At 46.2% G+C, this 23,402-nt stretch overlaps 1 protein-coding gene across 1 annotated transcript; it reads left to right on the forward strand.

Annotated features, from left to right (window-relative positions):
- The first annotated feature begins 1,541 nt into the window (after positions 1–1,541).
- On the forward strand, positions 1,542–23,208 carry LOC134395719 (zinc finger protein 397-like). The gene is made up of 7 exons (XM_063121881.1): positions 1,542–1,635; positions 7,027–7,553; positions 12,464–12,715; positions 13,134–13,194; positions 15,920–16,005; positions 19,645–19,765; positions 21,982–23,208. Exons 2-7 carry the CDS (start codon positions 7,140–7,142, stop codon positions 22,998–23,000), a joined length of 1,953 nt encoding a protein of 650 aa, XP_062977951.1. The 5' UTR covers positions 1,542–1,635; positions 7,027–7,139; the 3' UTR covers positions 23,001–23,208.
- Positions 23,209–23,402: the final 194 nt, after the last annotated feature.

Consider the following 23,402-nt stretch of genomic DNA (forward strand, 5'->3'; position numbering starts at 1 on the left):
TTATTTATTTAATTAATTTTTGCATTTATATCCCACCTTTTTCCCTGTAAGGAACCCAAGGCGGCATACATAATCCCCCTCCTCTCCATTTTATCCTCACAACAACAACCCTGTGAGGTAGGCTGGGCTGAGAGTCTGTGACTGGCCCAAAGTCACCCAGTGGGTTTCCATGGCAGAGTGGGGACGACAACCCGGATGTCCCAACTGCCAGTCTGACACTTTAGCCACTACACCACACTGGATAAGTTTCATCACCCTGGAGAGCAACTTTGGAGTTCTGGCTGTTTCTGACTGAAACCCAGAATGGATTCATAGCCCCACTAGAATCGGAGCCACCAGCCGGTATTGCTTCTCAAAAAATATGTCTTACTGTCTTAAAAAGCTCACTGCCCCCAAGAACACGAGAGACAGGGTCTATTATTTTCCTAGCTGCAACGCTGGTAAGTCCTGTTGCTCTCAATGGGGGCTTCATCCCACCAAAGTGGGAATAGTAGGGTGGCCATACGAAAAGGAGGGCAGGGTTCCTGTATCTTTAACAAGGGGATTTTAGCAGGGGTTATTTGAATGCATGCAGCACCTGGTGAAATTCCCTCTTCATCACAATAGTGAAAGCTGCAGGAGCCCTGCCCTCTTATGTATCTGACCAGTCTACACACAAATAATCTGGTCGTTCTACACACACAATCTCACAAATAATTCAGAGAAAATAAATCATTGGTATCTATTGTGTCGTAGTGGCTAGTGTTTTGGACAGAGAGTCAGGAGATCAGGGCAGGATCTACACTACTACTTTAAAACGGTTTATAATAGTTTTGACAACTGTTAAGGCCCAGGACACACACTCCATATACAGTTGTCAAAATGTTTTCAAAGTGCTTTATCTTGCTTGGTATAGAACTGGCCCCAGATTCCAATCCCCACTCGACCTTGGAAGCCCACTGGAAGACTTTGGGCCCAGTGAAAGCTGCAGGAGCCCTGCCCTCTTTTGTACCTGGTCACTCTACTAAAGAGGGCAGGGCTCCTGCAGCTTTCACTGTGGTGAGCTTATCTGGTGTGATGCCATGGGATGCTGCAACCTTGATGAAGCTAAGCGGGTCTAGGCCTGGTCAGTTTCTGGAAGAGTGACTACCGTGGAACCCAAAGCACGTTGATTCCTGCATTGAGCAGGGGGTTGGACTCGATGGCCTTGTAGGCCCCTTCCAACTCTACGATTCTATGAAGAGGGAATTCCACCAGGTGCTGCTGAAATTCCCTTTTCTATACAACTGTTTTAAAAAAACAGGAGCCCTGTCGTCCTTTTGATATGGTCACCCCAGGGAATAGGATCTCAGGTTTGGATTCCCAGGCAGAGAAATTTAAATATATTTTTTATATATTTAATATATTTTAATGTCTGGCCTTCTAAGGGTTAACGGAAGAGGAGATGGATTCCTAGAGAGGAAGGGAGGTGGTGGGGAGGGGAGGGTCGTACAGTGCAAAAGGACCTCCCCCCCCATCCTGCCTGGTGTTTGATCTTTGGAGAACAGCTGGAGGCAGCAAAAGGCGGACCCAGAGCCAGGCAGAATAAGGATCTGGACACCCCACCTTCTGGGAGGGGTGGGTCTGGACTTTGTCTTCCCCATCCAGGAGTATCTGGTGAGTCCCCACCTCACCCAGTGTGCATTGGGGTGCAGGAGATCCACAGAGCTGCCCTGGGAGGCTGACTAGGAAATGCAAGCCAAGCAAAGTAGGAGTGGGTGGGGAGACCCCCAAGTGGAAAGGAGGCCAAGTTCTCAGGGTCAAAAGTGACAGTAGCTTGTATGTCTAGCAGCTGGGTGGTCTTTTCATTTGTGAAATGCAAGGCAGGAAAGTGAGCCGTGGGTGGGAGATGGTGGTGCAAATAACAACAACAACCTGCCTATCCCTCTGGATCGAGGCGGGGTGCAACACAAATGCAAAACACCAGACCCAGGTTTTGGGGGGCTGGGGTTTTAGACAACCATTTGCGTGACTTTGTGAATCCCGCAATTGTTTAGCTTTGGAAAGAGGAGGCTCAGGGCAGACCTGGTTAGGCCTCATCTAGAGTACTGCGTCCAGTTCTGGGCTCCACAATTCAAGAAGGACGCAGACAAACTGGAGCATGTTCAAAGGAGGGCAACCAGGATGATCAGGGGTCTGGAAACAAAGCCCTGTGAGGAGAGACTGAAAGAACTGGGCATGTTTAGCCTGGAGAAGAGAAGATTGAGGGGAGACATGAGAGCACTCTTCAAATACTTAAAAGGTTGTCACACAGAGGAGGGCCAGGATCTCTTCTCGATCCTCCCAGAGTAGGACACGGAATAACGGGCTCAAGTTAAAGGAAGCCAGATTCCAGCTGGACATCAGGAAAAACTTCCTGACTGTTAGAGCAGTATGACAATGGAATCAGTGACCTAGGGAGGTTGTGGGCTCTCCCACACTAGAGGCCTTCAAGAGGCAGCTGGACAACCATCTGTCAGGGATGCTTTAGGGTGGATTCCTGCATTGAGCAGGGGGTTGGACTCGATGGCATTGTAGGCCCCTTCCAACTCTGCTATTCTATGATTCTATGATAGAGGTGTATAAAATTATGCCTGGTGTAGAGAATGTGGATGGGGAGACATTTTTCTCCCTCTCTCAAAATACTGGAACTCAGAGGGGTCATCCATCCCATGAAGCTGACGGGTGGGAGATCCAGGACAAATAAAAGGAAGCACTTCTTCACACAGCGCAGAGTAAAACTATGGAACTCGCTGCCACAAGATGTGGTGTTGGACACCAATTTGGATGGCTTTAAAGGAGGACTGGAGAAATTCCTGGAGGAGAAGGCTAGCAATGGCTACTAACCCTCAGGGCTATGTGCTTACTTATTGGCAGAAGTCTAAATCCATGTGTTCTTAAAGAACAATATTAGAGACAATTCTTTACTGGCAGAGAACAATAATATTGTGAATTACTTTATTCTTTTAAGAAATATTGAGACATTAATAAACTAGGAGTGGTGGAGAGGTAAACTGAACAATACCTCTTGGAGACTTCTTATCAACAGAAAAAAACATGGCTCTGGTCCAGGTTATCATTCCCACCACCACCTGCAACTGCCCTCCCGCAGTGAGGCAAGCTAAACACGGAGTCGGTCATCAGCGTTTAATAAATAAATGTATAAAAATAATGTCCTTTATGACTGAGTATACATCCCATGAAGCTGATGGGTGGGAGATTCAGGACAAATAAAAGGAAGTACTTCTTCACACAGCGCATAGTTAAATTATGGAACTCACTACCACAAGATGTAGTGACGGCCGCCAATCTGGATGGCTTTAAAAAGGGGTTGGATAAATTCCTGGAGGTGAAGGCTATCCATGGCTAATAGCCCTGATGGTTGTGTGCTATCTCCAGTATCTGAGGCAGTAAGCCTGTGTGCACCAGTTGCTGGGGAACATGGGTGGGAGGGTGCTGTTGCACCGTGTCCTGCTTGTTCATCCCTGGCCGATGGCTGCTTGGCCACTGTGTGAACAGAGTGCTGGACTAGACGGACCCTTGGTCTGATCCAGCAGGGCCCTTCTTATGATCTTTAAAAAATAAAATAAAAAACTACCCGGGTGCATACCCTAATGAAATGTGCTGCGCATGCCTTGGGTGGCGATATATAAATGTAACAAATAATAATAATAATAATAATAATAATAATAATAATAATAATAATAATAATTAATAATAATAATAGATGAGCTGGCTGGCTGGGGAGGGAGGGAGCAGCTTGCGGCTAGTGAGAGCAGGAGGGGTTTTGCTCTGACTTTCTACTGTTAGTTTTACCCTACCCTGTGCCTGTTTGCATTCTCTTCCCCTCCTCATTGTTTTATTATGATTTTATTAGAATGTAAGCCTATGCGGCAGGGTCTTGCTATTTACTGTTTTACTCTGTACAACACCATGTACATTGATGGTGCTATATAAAATAATAATAATAATAATAATAATAATAATAATAATAATAATAATAAGTAAGCCAGTTTCAGCATGGGTGTGTGTGGAGGAGACCACCAAGACTCCAGCAAGTGCTGAGGGAGCCAGCTGGGAGTAACCCGGGTTGTGTGCTTGTTATGTCTGAATGGATGGAGGCTGTGTTTGAGAGAGGAGGGGGGGAAGGGTTTGGGGGGATTTTTTAAGAGATCCTGTGGGAAAAGACCGAGCATGGTCTTTCATGTGCTTACAGTGAGGAGTAGGAGAAAAGAGGGACGTGTGTGTGTCTGTGTGATTTATTTATTTATTACATTTATATCCCTCCTTTTTTCCTCCAAGGAACCCAAGGCGGCATACATAATCCTCCTCCTTTCCATGTTTTCCTCACAACAACAACCCTGTGAGGTAGGTTGGGATGAGAGTCTGTGACTGGCCCAAAGTCACCCAGTGGGGACTGGAACCCGGATCTCCGGACTCCCAGTCCAACACCTTAGCCACTACACCACACTGGCTCTCACGCTAATAATGATAATAAAATTATTTGTTACACGCCTCCCCCTCCAGATCGAGGCGGGGTACAACAAAAACACAAATGCCACAAAATACATATGACCAAAACATCTAAAATCAATACATTATTAAAAGGCATCTGAAAATTCAACTGGGTAGGCCTGCCGGAAGGGATCAGTCTTATAGGACTGTGAACTCTGTTCTGAAGACCCCTGGGCTAAGAATGTGTTCAGAGACGCTCTTGTTGCTCAATTCTGTGAATATATCTGTGGAGAAAGACATTTTGCAGCCTGAGGCAAAGGACAAGATGGTACCTTCTTCCCATTCTGTGTCCAGTTGCTGACCAGACCCACAATTGAATCTTACTTCGCCCCGGGAGACTGGGTAATATATTCCACTGCACCTGAAGGCCGCATGGCTACTTAGGGGGCACGGGGGGGCACTCCACATGCCACAAATACCTTTGTCCTCCCAAGTTTCCTGCCACACAGCATCTGCTGTCTGAGGTGCTCGCCTCGCTCTGCCTACCAGTAAGGCCAGCACTCCATGCATGCATATATATATTTATTAACCTTTTCCCCCCTTTTATTGTGAATTTAATGAAACGAAACAGAAAATAAATCGTGAAAAGAAAAATGAAAAAAAAAATCCAGAAAATTACAGCCATAGAAATATCAATATTCCATCAAGTACAACATTCTTTTTTTAAAAAATGGGGGGAGATTATGCATACTTTTCAAGAAAAGCAGGCCAAAAATCCATGTATTTTAAGTGGCACCTAAATACCATCCGTTCAAATGTTGATAGCTTTGTTAAGTCCTCAGTCCATTGCATTACGGGAGGTGAATATTTATCCTTCCGGGGTTGTAATATCAGTCTTGGCTGTCATAAGGGCTCAGAAAATCCATTTGCTCTGACCATATGTTAACTTCCAAGAAATCTGTGAATAGTTTAGGAGGACATACACATCATTCAATATCAAAGACTGTTCTCATCGCAATAGCTGTGAATGGGTAGCGCTAGGAGGCCACCGTCTGAGAAGGCCCAGTCCTAGGGTGCTCTTGCCGCTACACCACATTGCCTCTTGGCTGATCCTTTCCAGATTTAGTGCTGGTGGCTGTGCTGGTATTTACAAAGCACCAAAAGTGCTTTATCATAGAATCATAGAATAGCAGAGTTGGAAGGGGCCTACAAGGCCATCGAGTCCAACCCCCTGCTCAATGCAGGAATCCACCCTAAAGCATCCCTGACAGGTGGTTGTCCAGCTGCCTCTTGAAGGCCTCTAGTGTGGAAGAGCCCACAACCTCCCTAGGTAACTTGTTCCATTGTCCTACTGCTCTAAAAGTCAGGAAGTTTTTCCTGATGTCCAGCTGGAATCTGGCTTCCTTTAACTTGAGCCCGTTATTCCGTATCCTGTACTCTGGGAGGATTGAGAAGAGATCCTGGCCCTCCTCTGTGTGACAACCTTTTAAGTATTTGACGAGTGCTATCATGTCTCCCCTCAACCTTCTCTTCTCCAGGCTAAACATGCCCAGTTCTTTCAGTCTCTCTTCATAGGGCTTTGTTTCCAGACCCCTGATCATCCTGGTTGCCCTCCTCCTTTAGCCACTCTCCAAATCATCATCATCATCATCAGGTCCCTCTCCACAGATATGCAATCTAATGCAATCCAGTGTGGTGTAGTGGCAAAAGTGTCGGACTGGGAGTTGGAAGATCCGGGTTCTAGCCCACAGTCGGCCATGGAAACCCACTGGGTGACTTTGGGCCTCTCACAGAGTCTCAGCCCAACCCACCTCACAGGGTTGTTGTTGTTGTGAGGATAAAGTGGAGAGGAGGAGGGTTATGTACGCTGCCTTGTGTTCCTTGGAGGAAAAAAGGAGGGATATAAATGCAATAAATAATAATAATAAATAATAACCAAAGGGAAAGTGAGAGGGCTGTGTCAGAATAGGCAAAGAGGGTGGAGGAAGTTGCTAGGGAAAGAGCGACAGGAAGGAAACAGCATCGTATGAAGGCCTTGGTATGTGGCCAGTATGGACAGGAAAAAAAGGAGGGAGGGAGAACCCCATAGGAGTGTGCGGGGCAGGGTGGGGGGAGCCAAAAAAGGAGTTCTTAAAGATGTTATTTCGATAAGGCTTTCTTGAAATAATGTTTATTCAGACAAGCCAATGCGTTTCAGACTCCGAAAGCTTAGGAATTTACTGTATTCATATAAGGAACTAAAGCTGCTTTTTGAAACTGCCCTGAGAAAGGACCCAGGTTGTTTTTGGAGTCTGAAACGCATTGGCTTGTCTGAATAAACATTATTTCAAGAAAGCCTTATCGAAATAACATTCTTTAAGAACTCCTTTTTTTTGTTTTCACCCCTTGTCGTGTGGCCAGGATGGCCAGGAACTCCCTCCCATCCCCTTATCTGTAGTCTTTTAGGAATGCCGTTTGCCTTCTGTTGCAAGAACGGAGCCAATTTCCAGCCGGAACGTCATTGTAAAAAATATGGTCCTGCCTCAAGAGTGCGCATAAATACCTCATTCAGCAAATATGTTCTTGGCTTTGCAGGGCTTGGCCTATGCGGTACTTTTGCCAGTGTGTGCCTTAAGACAGAACCTGGCAAAGAGGGGGGAAGCGAACCTTCACCCATATTGAAGGCTGCTTTGGAGCACAGAGTGAAGATGGAAAAGCAGGACTTGGCTGGCCCTGGATTAGGAAAATCCCCTGAGACCGTTCAGGATGGGAGCAGTGGAGGATTCTGGGAAAGAACTGTGCAGAGGATCCAGGACGAGGACAACAGCTGCCCAGAAGTACACTACCAGAGCTTCCAGCAATTCGGCTACCAGGAGGCCGAGGGCCCCCGAAAGGTTTGCAGCCGACTCCACCAACTCTGCCGTCGGTGGCTGAATCCAGAGCGACACACCAAGGCTCAGATGCTGGACCTAATGATCCTGGAGCAGTTCGTGGCTGTCCTTCCACCGGAGATAGAGAGCTGGGTGAGAGAATGTGGTCCGGAGACTAGTTCCCAGGCGGTGGCTCTGGCAGAAGGTTTCCTCTTGAGTCAGGCGGAGGGCAAGAAGGAGACAGAGCAGCAGGTGAGAGCATTTCATCCTGATAATTTTAAGGGGCAGAGATTATTTTCAAGGATAAATATCCTCACGAATTGCCCAACATTTTCTTGAAATCAGTGAAGAAGGGGATATCCCACCTCTCACATGCATAGTCCCTTTCCTATACAGTTCCTTTTCTAATTCGTCTTTCTGTTTGTAATCCTCACTGCTTTTTCCAGTGCTGGCCATGGTTCTGCAAGAACCTGGAATCCACTTGGAGCAGAGCCTTAAGATAGGGTGACCATATGAAAAGGAGGACAGGGCTCCAGTATCTTTAACAATTGTATTGGAAAGGGAATTTCAGCAGGTATCCTTTGTATATACGGGGAACCTGGGGAAATTCCCTCTATCACAGCACTTAAATCTGCAGGAGCCCTGCCCTCTTTTAAATCTGGTCACTCTACTATAGCTCCTGCAGCTTTAACTGTGGTGATGAAGAGGGAATTTCACCAGGTTCTCCATATATACAAATGGCACCTGCTGAAATTCCCTCTTCTATGCAACTGTTAAAGATACAGGAGCCCTGTCCTCCTTTCCATAGGGTCACGCTACTTAAGAGTATTGGCCCCCTCTCTGTGGAACTCCCTGCCTATTGACGTCAGGCAGGCACCAATGTGGTTTTGTTTTCGGCGTTGGCTGAAAACATTTTTGTTTCAACAGCCGTTGGTGTTCTTCCGTTGGCCCAATCTAATTTTAAAGATTTTCATTCTGTATTCTGATTATCATCATCCACTCCTCTTTTTATTGTTTACTGCTCAGATATTTTATTGGAAGAAGAGTAGTATATATATTTAGTAATGTAAATCCCATATCTCCATGGGCGTTAGTAGTCCTGTTCCTTTCCCGGTTTTTTGTCCCTCTGTCCCCTCCTCACAGAGGGGCTCATGAATAATGCAATGTGGCTCAAGCGTAGTGAATCCCCCTTCAAAATGTGCATGTGGTGCAGGTCCACACCACCCCCTCATGCACCTCAGCTCACCACCTATGTTAGGGTGACCATATGAAAAGGAGGACAGGGCTCCTGTATCTTTAACAGTTGCATAGAAAAGGAAATTTCAGCAGGTGTCATTTATATATATGAGAACCTGGTGAAATTCCCTCTTCATCACAACAGTTAAAGGTGCAGGAGCTATACTAGAGTGACCAGATTTACAAGAGGGCAGGGTTGTGATGAAGAGGAAATTTCACCAGGTTCCCACATATATACAAATGACACCTGCTGAAATTTCTTTTTCAATGCAACTGTTAAAGATACAGGAGCCCTGTCCTGCTTTTCATATGGTCACCCTACTTATGTCCCCTCCCCGATGGCAGTGACAGCCTAACTGGGGCCTACCTTCGCACACCACACTGATTGGCCAAGCAGGGATGTCCGTCACCCCGGTGGCGCAGGGGCTGCCCTGCCTGTTTGAGGGGAGGAAATTATTTGCTATTAAAGCTCGAGCTGTAACATCTACACTCCTCAGGCTTCAATTTTAAACAAAAATGAGCCAAATCTGGTAGACCTCGAGGTGTAGTGGCTAAAGTGTCGGACTGGGATTCGAGAGATCTGGGTTCTAGTCCCCACTCGGCCATGGAAAGCCACTGGGTGACTTTGGGCCAGTCACAGACTCTCAGCCCAACCTACCTCACAGGGTCGTTATTATTATTATTATTATTTATTTATATAGCACCATCGATGTACATGGTGCTGTACAGATAACACAGTAAATAGCAAGACCCTGCCGCATAGGCTTACAATCTAATAAAGTTGTAGTAAACAATAAGGAGGGAAAGAGAATGCAAACAGGCACAGGGAAGTGTAAACAGGCACCGGGAAGGGTGAAGCTAAACAGTATAGAGTCAGAACAAACTCAAAGTTTAAAAGCTATAGGGAAAAGAAAAGTTTTTAGCTGAGTTTTAAAAGCTGTGATTGAGTTGGTAGTTCTCAAGTGTTCTGGAAGAGCATTCCAGGCGTGAGGGGCAGCAGAGGAAAATGGACGAAGCCGAGCAAGGGAAGTAGAGACCCTTGGGCAGGCGAGAAGCATGGCATCAGAGGAGCGAAGAGCACGAGCGGGGCTATAGTGTGAGATGAGAGAGGAGAGATAGGCAGGAGCTAGACCGTGAAAAGCTTTGAAGGTCAACAGGAGAAGTTTATATTGGATTCTGGAGTGAATTGGGAGCCAATGAAGAGATTTCAGAAGCGGAGTGACATGGTCAGAGCGGCGGGCCAGGAAGATGATCTTAGTGGCAGAGTGGTGGACAGAGACCAGCGGACTGATGTGAGATGAGGGGAGGCCAGAGAGAAGGAGGTTGCAGTAGTCCAACCGAGAGATAACCAGTGAGTGAACGAGAGTCTTGGCAGAAGAGACAGACAAAAATGGTCGAATCCTGGCAATATTATACAGGAAGAAACGACAAGATTTAGCTACTGCCTCGATATGAGGAATAAAGGAGAGCGAGGAATCAAATATAAAGCCAAGACTACGAGCTTCCTTGACCGGAGTAAGCGTGACATCGTTGACAGTAAGAGAGAATGAGAGGTGTTGTTGTTGTGAGGATAGAAACAGAGAGGAGGAGGATTATGTACACTGCCTTGGGTTCCTTGGAGGGAAAAGGCGGGATATGAATGCAGTAAATAAAATAAATAAAAATATGCCTTACACTACCATATTCGTGTATAAGATCTTGTATTTCCAAGGATATAGTAAGACCAATAAATTAAGAATACAGATGCAGAGAAAGCTCCATCAGACACCAGGCAGAGATAGGAGTGGTTCACGTTTGTCTTGTAAATACCGTATTTCTTCGATTCTAAGACGCCATCGATTGTAAGACGCACACTAATTTCAGTACCACCAACAGGAAAAAAGCTTTGATTCTAAGAAATAATAAACGCACCCACAATTCTAAGACGCACCCCGTTTTTAGAGATGTTTATATGGGGGAGAAAGTGCGTCTTAGAATCGAAGAAATATGGTAAATAATTTGAATTGTTTTAAGCTGTTTAATTTTTCTATGTTAACTTTTTTAGACAATTTTTATTATATTGTACTTCTATGTATGGTTGTAAATAGCTTTGGCTATGGGGCAGTATAGAAATTATTGTTATTAGTAGTAATAGTAGTAGTAGTAGTAGTAGTAATATAAACTGGGCCTACCAAAATACATCCACACCAACATCCAGAATTCAGCCATACTTAAAACATGCTCAATAGTCAGGAAATTCCTGAATTAGTAAAAGACAGCATGACCTGGCAATGCCCGTCACATCCGTCTAGAAAAAATACCACAAGTGAAAAAAGAGCTAATAATAAATAGGGGTGTGCACGGACCCCCCACTCCGCTTCACTTTAAGATCCGCCATTTTCGGATCGGCCCACTCCGCCCCGCCCCCACTCCGCCTGTGCCCACTCCGCTCCGCTCGGAGCTCCGGATCCGGATCGGAGCTCCGGTCCCCCCCCCCCATAGGGGGGGTTACCGGGCCCTGCCGCCATCGCCGCCCATGCGGCGACGGCGGCAGAGCCCGGTAAGGAGGAGGGGGGCCTTACCTGCCTCCGTCCATGGTCCGTCGCCGTCTTCAATTGAGCCCACGGTTCCACCAGGAAGTCTGGGCCGCAAGTGCGGCCCAGACTTCCTCCTGGAACCACGGGCTCAATTGGAGACGCTGACGGACCGCAGACGGAGGCAGGTAAGGGAGAGGAGGGCGGGGGGCGTTACCGGGCCCTGCTGCTGTCGCCGCATGGGCGACAGCGACAGCGGCAGGGCCCGGTAAACCCCACTTACCTTTCCGGCGGAGCTCCGGATCGAGGCGAAGGATCCGCCTTCACCTCGATCCTCTTCGCCACGCTCCGCCGGCCCCCCAATCCTCTTCGCCTCCGCCTTAAGGGCAGGCGAAGCCCCCCGCTCCGCTACCGCTTCTCCGGTCCGATTAGAAGCAGAGCACATCCCTAATAATAAATGATACGGAAGCGACCACACTTTTGTAAACCACCTAGAGAGCTTCGGCTATGGGGCAGTATATAAAATAATAATAATAATAATAATAATAATAATAATAATAATAATAATAATATAGAACACTGTGTACAGTTCTGGTCACCACACCCAAGGAGCTGGAAAAAGTGTAGAAAAGGGTAACTAAAATGATTAAGGGGCTGGAGCATCTCCCCTATGAGGAAAGGTTACATCAACTGGGATTGTTTAGTTGGAAAAAAGGAGGCTGAGGGGAGACATGACAGAGGTGTACAAAATGATGCCTGGTGTGGAGAATGTGGATAGGGAGGCATTTTTCTCCCTCTCCCAAAATACTAGAACCAGGGGACATCCCATGAAGCTGATTGGTGGGAGATTCAGGACAGATACAAGGCAGGACTTCTTCACACAACACAGAGTTAAATTATGGAACTCACTACCACAAGATGTAGCTATGGCCACCAATTTGGGTGGCTTTAAAAGGGGGTTGGATAAATTCCTGGAAGAGAAGGCTGTCAATGGCTACTAGCCCTGATGGTTGTGTGCTATCTCCAGTATCTGAGGCAGTAAGCCTGTGTGCACCAGTTGCTGGGGAACATGGGCAGGAGGGTGCTGTTGCACCATGTCCTGCTTGTTGGTCCCTGGCCGATGGCTGGTTGGCCACTATGGACAAAGTGTTGGACTAGATGGACCATTGGTCTGATCCAGCAGGACACTTCTTATGTTCTTAAGCTCCATCCGACATCAGGCAGAGGTTGCTTACCAGGTAGATGATGCAGGAAGGTGCCTCACGCTGCCTCTAGTTTCTCGTTGAGTCGTGCTATTTGCCTTTTATACAGAGAAAGGAGCCAATTTTGAGCTGGAATCTGATTGTAGAACATGATCCCGCCTCAGGAGTCCTCATAATGGCTCATTCATAGAACCTCCTCTTGACTTTGCAGGCCTTGGACTCCCCATTGATTTCTGCAGTCCTTGCCTCAAGGCAGAAATTGGAGCGCAAGTCAAATAAGGAATGGAAAGACCCGGCTGTCCTGGAAGCTGGACAAGCGTATAATACCGTTGTGGCAAGGAACAGTGGAGGATTCTGGGAAAGTACTCTGAAGAAGGACCTAGACGAGGGCATCCTCAGCTCAAACGTACAGCGCCAACGCTTCAGGCAGTTCCTTTACCAGGAGGCCAAAGGGGCTGGAGAGGTTTGCAGCCAACTCCACGATCTCTACCGTCATTGGCTGAAGCCAGAGCGATATACAAAGACTGAGATCTTGGACCTGGTTGTCCTGGAAAGATTCCTAACTGTCCTGCCCCCGGAGATGGAGAGCTGGGTGAGGGAATGTGGAGCAGAGACCAGTTCCCAGGCGGTGACCCTGGCAGAAGGATTCCTGCTGAGCCAGGCAGAGGACAAGAAGCAGGTCGAGCAGCAGGTGAGAGAAATTCACCCTGAAAGATCCACAGATATCATAAGAACCCCCGCAATTTGCCCACTTCCCCCCCCCCCATGGAAATAATTGGAGGAGGGTGTGGCTCAGCTTTCCTGCTGACTTGTCCTGTACGATTTCATTCCTTATCGGCCTCCTGCCCTGTGTGATCCTCTCTCTGTCCTTTCCGGTGCAGGACCTGTTTACCCAAGAGGCCTCTGACAGCCCTGAGGTACGGACGCCTCCATCAATACCCGGTAAGAAGCTTCTGTTTGATTGGATGGAGGGCGAAGGAGGGGCCGCCTCACTGGGTAAAGATCGAGACCTTTTTCGCCTCCTTCTCTGCCTCCCTGTATGCCTACAATATGTCGGCTGCTTTTCTGTTCTCCTGAGCCTGTGTGGGGGAGGTGGCTCTCTCCAGCAAATACTTTATTTATTTATTTATTTATTTCATTTTTATACCGCCCAATAACCGAAGCTCCCTGGGCAGTTCACAAAAATTACTTTAAGAATTTATGTATCCAAACCAACACTTAGAAATATGGGGAGAGGGTTTCAAACACACACACACACACACACACACACACACACACACGTATATCAAATATCAAAACCTCAGACTGTAAAACAGATGAAAAAAATCAGTGAAAAGCCTGCTTTTGTGGATTGGTATTTCAGCCAGCCCCACAGACCATCTGCCACTTCTCCACCCCTCCTTTGGGATACGTGTGTTGTCTTTCCATCTTTTGGCTATTTCAAGTCAGCAAATAACAAGGAGGTGATCATGTCTTAATAGAGATTGTCCTTATTCCCGGCCACAAAAAAATGTTCAGCAAAGCAAGTTTGGAGCTCAAAATAACGTTTGTTTTGGAATCAAATCCGATTCTGTTTGTAAGTTTGTTCAAAATCAGGATACTACCAGACAGTGGCAGAAGTAGGTAATACCTTTCTACACCCTCTCCGACATGTCCCGGAGGATGCAGCTGTGATGCAGGCGAGTTGAATAGGGGCCAAATACCACCTGTGAATAAGCAGTTTTCCCTGGGGACATTTAAACCTAATTTCTCAATGTGAAACTAGATCTTCAAACAAAGCAAAAAGCAAAAAGATTCGGGGATTCATAGGGCCTGTCAGTCTGACATCAATACTTGAGAAGATTCAAAAGCAGATTATAAATTCATTTTTTGATCAGGTAATTTTAGGGTGACCATATGAAAAGGAGGACAGGGCTCCTGTATCTTTAACAGTTGTATTGAAAAGGGGATTTCAGCAGGTGTCATTTGTATATATGGGGAACCTGGTGAAATTCCCCCTTCATCGCCACAGTTAAAGCTGCAGGTGCCCTGCCCTCTTTTAAATCTGGTCACTCTAGTATAGCTCCTGCAGCTTTAACTGCTGTGATGAAGAGAGAATGTCACCAGGTTCTCCATATATACAAATAACACCTGCTGAAATTCCCTTTTCTATGCAACTGTTAGAGATACAGGAGCCCTGTCCTCCTTTTCATATAGTCACCCTAGGTAATTTCTCTAATAGTGGAAATGGTGTGGACATAATATACCTTGACATCAGCAATGGGTTTGTCAAATTGCCCCATGGTATTCTGATTTGTAAGCCCATAGTGTGGGCAGGAGAGTGCTATAGCTAGGTGGGCCCACAGCTTGCATGGAGTTTTCCCACAAGACAACACATTTCTCAATGGTGGTGTAAAAACTCCGTCCTTGGAGGTATTCAAGCAGAAACTGGACAGCCATCTGTCAGGATGCTTTAAACTGGATTCCTTCACTGAACAGGAGGTGAGACTTGATGGCCTGAAAGGCTCCTTCCAACTCCATGATTCTATGAAATGACTTATCCAGGCAATGAGATTCTTTTCTCTGCCTTTTATATATCTGAGGCCTTAGCTAGACCTAAGGTTTATTCTGGGATCGTCCCAGGGTCATCCCTGTTCATGTAAATGACACACAGGATATCCTGGGAGCATGCAGGGACGACCCTGGGATAAACTTTAGGTCTAGCTAAGGGCTAAAGTTCTAGGTCTAGCTTAGGTCTAGCTGAGTCTCTAGCATTTGCCTTTCTTGCAGCCATATGAGCCAACAGTGTGATATGGCTGCAAGAAAGGCAAATGCTATTTTGGGCTGCATTAATAGAAGTATAGCTTCCAAATCACGTGAGGTACTTGTTCCTCTCTATTCGGCCCTGGTTAGGCCTCATCTAAAGTATTGCGTCCAGTTCTGGGCTCCACAATTCAAGAAGGACGCAGACAAGCTGGAGCGTGTTCAGAGGAGGGCAACCAGGATGATCAGGGGTCTGGAAACAAAGCCATATGAAGAGAGACCGAAAGAACTGGGCATGTTTAGCCTGGAGAAGAGAAGATGGAGGGGAGACATGATAGCACTCTTCAAATACTTAAAAGGTTGTCACACAGAGGAGGGCCAGGATCTCTTCTCGATCCTCCCAGAGTGCAGGACACGGAATAACGGGCTGAAGTTACAGGAAGCCAGATTCTGGCTGGACATCAGGAAAAACTTCCTGACTGTTAGAGCAGTACGACAATGGAATCAGTTACCTAGGGAGATTGTAGGCCCTCCCACACTAGTCATTCAAGAGGCAGCTGGACAACCATCTGTCAGGGATGCTTTAGGGTGGATTCCTGCATTGAGCAGGGGGTTGGACTCGATGGCCTTGTAGGTCCCTTCCAACTCCGCGATTCTATGATTCTATGATTCCCTGCTTCTTTTCTGGCAACTAAATTCCATTCCCCATTTACCCAGATTTTCCCTCTCTCAGTCAGTTTTTGGCCCCCTTTGCATTTTTTTTCTTAATTTTTTTGTACCTCTGCCACTGAGTTACACTCAGTCTGCTGATGCCTACCTGTTGTGCATGGGTGGTACAGTTTTGGCTTCATTTTCACAACTACCCTCTGCAGTGAACCAGAAATAGAGGGAATGTTTAAGGACTCACCTTTTGTCTACCTCACAGGAGATGGACCAAGGATGAGGGAAATAATTGCCAGCCCATCTCTTCATTGTGATGCACTCAGAACAACTTCTGGGAAAATGGATCCGGTAGGTTGCATGATCAGTGTGGTATTATCTGTTCCTCCGCTGTTACCTTATCCATTCACTGAGGAGGGGGCAGCCTGGGTGTCTATTATTCCTCCACATCTACCTGGGCCTGAACGAATCTGTCTCGTTCCCTTTGCTTCTGTCAACATTTCCCACTAAGGAGACTGTGAATGCCTTGCATAAAGACTTAAATCCTGTAGGGCCAATGCAATGGTAGAATGCCAGTACTTCTCCATTTTCACTGGCTGACAGTTTGTATCTGGACACAATTCAAAGTCCTTCTTTTAAGCTTTAAAACCCTAAACCACTTGGGACCAGGTTACCTTAACGAATATGTCCTCCATATTTACCTACTCTGACATTAAGATACCCAAGGCGGGGGGGGGGGGGCTACAAGAGAGAGGGCCTTTTCAACGGTGGTACCCTGTGTGTGGAATACTCTTCCCATACTCCTCCCAATATGCGGATGATACCCAGCTCTACATTTCCTTTTCATCAAACCCAGGTGAGGCAGTGGCTGTTCTGAACCAGTTCCTGGGCACAGTAATGGACTGGATGAGGGCTAACAAACTGAGATTCAATCCAGACAAGACGGAGGTGCTGTTAGCGGGTGGTTCATCTATCCGGCGAGGTGATGTTTGCCCTGTCCTGGACGGGGTTGCACTCTCCCTAAAGGATCGGGTCTGTAGTTTGGGGGTGCTCTTGGATCCAGAACTGTCACTTGAGACACAGGTGAACTCAGTGGCAAAGAGCACCTTTTATCAGCTTAGGTTGATATACCAACTGCGCCCTTATCTGGACAGAGATAGCCTAGCTACAGTTATCCATGCTCTGATAACCTCTCACTTGGATTACTGCAATGCGTTATACATGGGGCTGCCTTTGAAAACGGTCCGGAAGCTTCAGCTGGTACAAAACAGGGCAGCACAGTTACTAACAGGGACTGGCTGGCGAGATCACATTATGCCAGTCCTTTTACAACTTCACTGGCTGCCAGTCCAGGTCTGGGCCTGATTCAAAGTGCTGGTATTGACATTTAAAGCCCTAAACGGTTTGGGGCCAGGTTATTTGAAGGAACTCCTCCTCCCATATGTACCTACCCGGACCTTAAGATCATCTACAGGGGTCCTTCTCCGTGAGCCCCTGCCAAAGGAAGTGAGGCAGGTGGCTACTAGAAGGAGGGCTTTCTCCGCTGTGGCACCCCGGTTGTGGAATGAGCTCCCCAGAGAGGTCCGCCTGGCTTTTAACCTGTTGGTTGTTTTATTATGGTTTTAATTTTTGTGAACCGCCCAGAGAGCTTCGGCTATTGGGCGGTATAAAAATGTAATAAATAAATAAATAAATAAATAAATAGAGGCTTTCCTGGCACTTCTGTTGTGGTCTTTCTGGCATAAAGACTTAAATCCTGTAGGACCAATGTGATGGTAGAATGCCATGTTTTGCCAAATATGCAGAGAAGTTCAGATTCAGAAGCAATAACAACACAAGTGGGCAAAAGACTAACGATTTATTAATTAGCAGGCTAAAGATTACAGTTAATAAGCAAAGCTGAGCAGGATAGCTTACGAAGACGGAGCGACTCCAGTTGGCCAATTGCACAGCACCTCCGCCGTTCCGGTCTGTGCCGAAGCTCAAACCAAGTGGGACTTTGGAAGGATTTTTATACATGTTTTCTCCAGGGACTGCGTGTTGATCTGCACAGCACCTTCCCTGCCTTATACTGATCCCCTGATGTTTGTACACTCTTTATCTCACTAAAAGCCTAATACATCGAGAGACCCTCCAGCGTTCCAAAGTCGTCCCATCCTGAGTCAAGATCTAACCTTGAGGAACATTTAGGAAAAGTTCTACATTTAAGAAATAGAAACCAAAGGCACAGTTACAAGATGGGGGATACTTGGCTCAGCAATACTACAAACGAGAAGGATCTTGGAATTGTTGTAGATCGCAAGCTGAATATGAGCCAACAGTGCGATATGGCTGCAAGAAAGGCCAATGCTATTGTGGGCTGCATTAATAGAAGTATAGCTTCCAATTCACGTGACGTACTGGTTCCTCTCTATTCGGCCCTGGTTCGGCCTCATCTAGAGTATTGCGTCCAGTTCTGGGCTCCACAATTCAAGAAGGACGCAGACAAGCTGGAGCGTGTTCAGAGGAGGGCAACCAGGATGATCAGGAGTCTGGAAACAAAGCCCTATGAAGAGAGACTGAAAGGACTGGGCATGTTTAGCCTAGAGAAGAGAAGATTGAGAGGAGACATGATAGCACTCTTCAAATACTTCAAAGCTTGTCACACAGAGGAGGGCCAGGATCTCTTCTAGATCCTCCCAGAGCGCAGGACACGGAATAGGCTCAAGTTAAAGGAAGCCAGATTCCAGCTGGACATCAGGAAAAACTTCCTGACTGTTAGAGCAGTACGACAATGGAATCAGTTACCTAGGGAGGTTGTGGGCTCTCCCACATTAGAGGCCTTCAAGAGGCAGCTGGACAACCATCTGTCAGGGATGCTTTAGGGTGGATTCCTGCATTGAGCAGGGGGTTGGACTCAATGGCCTTGTAGGACCCTTCCAACTCTGCTATTCTGTGATTCTATGAACAGAATATCAAGCCAAGAAGTCGAAGGCTTTTAACCCTTCGAGAGACCTGATTACAGAGGTCCAGGCATGAAAGGAGCAGCAGGCATAACAGAAGCAGTTATAGCGTGTCACGTCTACCTCCTCAAGATACAATAGTCTTCCAGTGTATTTCCTCTACATGCCAGGACTTCTCCATGTACACTGGCTGCCAGTTCATATCTGGGCCTAATTCAAAGTCCTTCTTTTAAGCTTTAAAACACTAAAACACTTGGGACCAGGTTGCCTTAAGGAATATTTCCTGCATATTTACCTACCCTGACATTAAGGTCATTGCCTGAGGCCTTCTTCCAGCTACCCAAGGCGGGGGGGGGGGGGAGGCTACAAGAGAGAGAGAGAGACTTTTCAGTGGTGGCACCCTCCCCAGGATCGTCTAGGGTGACCATGTGATAAGGAGGACAGGGCTCCTGTATCTTTAACAGTTGCATAGAAAAGGGAATTTCAGCAGGTGTCATTTGTATATATGGGGAACCTGGTGAAATTCCCTTTTCATCACAGCAGTTAAAGCTGCAGGAGCTATACTAGAGTGACCAGATTTAAAAGAGGGCAGGGCACCTGCAGCTTTAACTGTTGTGATGAAGAGGAAATTTCACCAGGTTCCCCATATATACAAATGACACCTGCTGAAATTTCTTTTTCAATACAACTGCTAAAGTTACAGGAGCCCTGTCCTCCTTTTCATGTGGTCACCCTAGATCATCTAAGTTGTGGTTTTGTGGCACCAGGCATTTTTAGAACTTTTTGGTGCTTTTAGTACTCTATTCTGGTGCTGGTTATAATTTGGTTTTATGACATTGTATTGGCTTTATTCTTTGCTGTTGGGTTTATCTTGGTTTTATTCAGCATTATTTTTATTTCCTGGTTTGAACGTTTGTGCCGGGTTTTTAATGTAGTGTACACCATCCAAAGAGTGGTTTAAAAGCACACTAAATAAATAAAATAAACGTAGTTTTCCTTTCTGATGAGGTCAGAATTTTCCGTTCACAGACCACGTTTCTTCTTTCAGGTGGCCTTTGAGGACGTGGCTGTGTATTTCACAAAGGAGGAATCCGCCCTGCTGGATGCCGACCAAAGAGCCCTACACAGAGAAGTGATGGAGGAGATTTGTGGCATTGTGGCCTCTCTGAGTAAGTTTTCTGGTTGATAAAATCATGTTGTTGTTGTTTATTCGTTCAGTCGCTTCCGACTCTTTGTGACTTCATGGACCAGCCCACGCCAGAGCTTTCTGTCAGCTGTTGCCACCCCTAGCTCCCCCAAGGTCAAGTCTGTCACCTCCAGAATATCATCCCTCCATCTTGCCCTTGGTCGGCCCCTCTTCCTTTTGCCTTCCACTTTCCCTAGCATCAGCCTCTTCTCCAGGGTATCCTGTCTTCTCATTATGTGGCCAAAGTACTTCAGTTTTGACTTTAATACCATTCCCTCAAGTGAGCAGTCTGGCTTTATTTCCTGGAGTATGGACTGGTTTGATCTTCTTGCAGTCCAAGGCACTCTCAGAATTTTCCTCCAACACCACAGTTCAAAAGCATCTATCATTTTACAAGAGCCAAAAAGTCATTGTAGTCCCTTTCTGCACTCTTGCTACATTTTAGTAAACAGTTTCCTCCTCCTCCTATCTGGGTAGCTTCTCAGCTTCTCAGGTGGAGAACGGGGACAGGGAGACATTTTTCTCCCTCTGCCATAATACTAGAACCCAAAGCGCTCATCCCATGAAGCCGATTGGTGGGAGATTCAGGACAGATGAAAGGAAGGACTTCTTCACACAGCACATAGTAAAACTGTAATTCACTACCACAAGATGTAGTGACGGCCACAAAGGTGGATGCTTTAAAAGGGGGTTGGATCAATTCCTGGAGAAGGCTATCAATGGCTACTAGTCCTGATGGCCATGTGCTACCTCCAGTATCAGAGGCATATGCTTATTGTCACCAGTTGCTGGGGAACATGGGCAGGAGGGTGCTGTTGCACTCATGTCCTGCTTGTGTATAGCTAGAGTGACCAGATACAAAAGAGGGCAAGGCTTAACTGTTGTGATGAAGGGGGAATTTAACCAGGTGCTGCATGTATACAAACGACACCTGTTGAAATCCCCTTTTCTATGCAACTGTTAAAGATAAAGGAGCCCTGTCCTCCTTCCCGTAGGGTCACCCTTGTACAAACACAGGTTCTCCTGTTGACTTCAAAGCTTTTCACGGTCTAGCTCCTGCCTATCTCTCCTCTCTCATCTCACACTATTGCCCCGCTCGGCTCTCCGCTCCTCCGATGCCATGCTTCTCGCCTGTCCAAGGACCTCCACTTCCCTTACTCGGCTTCGTCCTTTTTCTTCTGCTGCCCCTTACGCCTGGAACGCTCTTCCAGAACACTTGAGAACTACCAACTCAATCACAGCTTTTAAAACTCAGCTAAAAACTTTTCTTTTCCCTATAGCTTTTAAATACTGAGTTTGTTCTGACTCTATACTGTTAGCTTCACCCTACCCGGTGCCTGTTTACACTTCCCTGTGCCTGTTTGCATTCTCTTTCCCTCCTTATTGTTTACTACAACTTTATTAGATTGTAAGCCTATGCGGCAGGGTCTTGCTATTTACTGTGTATAATCCGTACAGCACCATGTACATTGATGGTGCTATATAAATAAATAATAATAATAATAATAAGGTATTTGTTTTTTATTGAAAAGGGTTTGAACTTGCTCACCTGCTGAAAGGGATCCCAGAACATGAACTAAATAGTAACAAGGCAGTTTTTCTAAAGTGCCTTAGAATCTAAAAGACACAACACAAAAGGAAAAGGCATTGGTGACGGAAAAGGTGGGGGACAAACCAAGGTACCACTACTTAAAGTTACAAAACTCTTACGACAGCCATCTTCTATGGAAACAGTTGAAGGAGAGGAGGGGCTTGATGGAGCTGGTCCCGCCTTTCCCTCCACTATTGACCAATGGAATCACGCCTACAAGTTGCCAAGGAACTAATAGAGGTACTGCTTTGATTTCAGGCTCCCTTTCTCTCTTGAGCGCTAACTAGGGTGACCCTATGAAAAGGAGGACAGGGCTCCTGTATCTTTAATAGTTGTATTGAAAAGGGAATTTCAGCAGGTGTCATTTGTATATATGGAGAACCCTCTTGTATATATGGTGAGATTCCCTCTTCATCAGCACAGTTAAAGCTGCAGGTGCCCTGCCCTCTTTTAAATCTGGTCACTCTAGTATAGCTCCTGCAGCTCTAACTGTGGTGATGAAGAGGGAATTTCACCAGGTTCTCCATATATAACTAACAGAGGTACTGCGTTGATTTCAGGCTTCCTTTCTCTCTTGAGCTCTAACCAATTGTCTTTCTCCTTTCCAGGAGGCAATGTGTGTGAAGGAGGAGGTGGAGCACGGAAGTCATCATTGAGCAAAAGAACTGAAGCAAAACGGAAGAGGAAGGATGAAACTTCTGCTTCTCAGGACGGTGACACTTGTACAATCCAAGTCCACAAAATAATGCACAAAGCGAAGGCGAGGTGTAATTGCCCTCGGTGTGGGAATGGCTTCAGTTGTAAATCAGGTCTTCTCAATAGGGGAACTCCTGAAGAGGAGAAATCTTTCAAATGTGGTGAGTGTGGAAAAACCTTCAGTATAAGGAAATACCTCAATTGCCATCAAAGAATTCACACAGGAGAGAAACCATTTAAATGCTTGGAATGCGGAAGGAGCTTCAGCCAAAGAGGAAATCTTATGTCACACCAAAGAATTCACACAGAGGAGAAATCATTTAAATGCTTGGAATGTGGAAAGAGCTTCCATCGGAATTCAGAACTTCTCTCACACCAAAAAAACCACACAAGGGAGAAACCATTTACATGTTTGGAATGTGGAAAGAGCTTCAGTTGGAACTCATACCTTATTACACACCAAAGAATTCACACAGGGGAGAAACCCTTTAAATGCTTGGACTGTGGAAAGCGCTTCAGTCAGAGTTCAAGCCTTATGAGACACCAAAGAATCCACACAGGGGAGAAACCATTTAAATGTTTGGCATGTGGAAAGAGCTTCAGTCAGAGCTCACGCCTTGCGGCACACCAAATTATTCACACAACGGAGAACGCATTTAAATGCTCAGAGTGTGAAAAGACCTTCAGTCAGAGTTCACAACTTATGGAACACCAAAAATATCACAAAGGGGGGAAACCATTTAAATGCTCGGAGTGTGGAAAGAGCTATTGGAGAAGGGATTTCTTTATTTTACATCAAAAAAAAAGTCACACAGCAAGCAGTGGTAATGTCACCGGATGGCAACGGCGGTTTAGGGCCATAGCTCCATGGCCCGTAATAACCTTAAAAGCACAGAACATTTTTGAAAATACTAGGAATCAAGACCTGTAAGTATGAACCCCTAAGTCATGCAGCAGGAAGCTTCTGGCACACGCGAGAAAGATTTGAAACCATGTTTTGGTGCCAGAAGCCACCACTCTGTCACTTCTGAACTTTGTAACGAAGACTCAGATGTGGTACCTGAACCAGTTTATCACAATAAAACCCCAAACTTGCTTTGCTGAATTTCTTTGTGACCATGCATAAGGACATGTTCTATAAAGATACGATCACCTAGGTAGTTGCTACCAGGCTTGAAATAGCCCAAAGATGGGAAGACACGCCGTGTCTCCTGAAGGACTCATGGTTCAGAAGACAATGGGATGTAGCACTTGCATAAAGGTTGTCCAAGAAGACAGATAAGGTTATCCAGTGGACAGTTGCACATGCAGGCATTTAGTGTAACTTTATTCT

Source organism: Elgaria multicarinata, chromosome 3 (genome assembly GCF_023053635.1).
Source record: "Elgaria multicarinata webbii isolate HBS135686 ecotype San Diego chromosome 3, rElgMul1.1.pri, whole genome shotgun sequence".
Classification (NCBI taxonomy): domain Eukaryota; kingdom Metazoa; phylum Chordata; class Lepidosauria; order Squamata; family Anguidae; genus Elgaria; species Elgaria multicarinata.

What these genes read in the sequence shown, in the direction of transcription:
- LOC134395719 (XM_063121881.1), top strand. Translation starts at nt 7,140, where the DNA reads ATGGAAAAGCAGGACTTGGCTGGCCCTGGATTAGGAAAATCCCCTGAG. An exon ending in AGAAGGAGACAGAGCAGCAG is followed by an intron (nt 7,554 to 12,463) that starts GTGAGAGCATTT and finishes TTGACTTTGCAG; the next exon opens with GCCTTGGACTCCCCATTGAT. An exon ending in AGGCCAAAGGGGCTGGAGAG is followed by an intron (nt 12,716 to 13,133) that starts GTTTGCAGCCAA and finishes TTTCCGGTGCAG; the next exon opens with GACCTGTTTACCCAAGAGGC.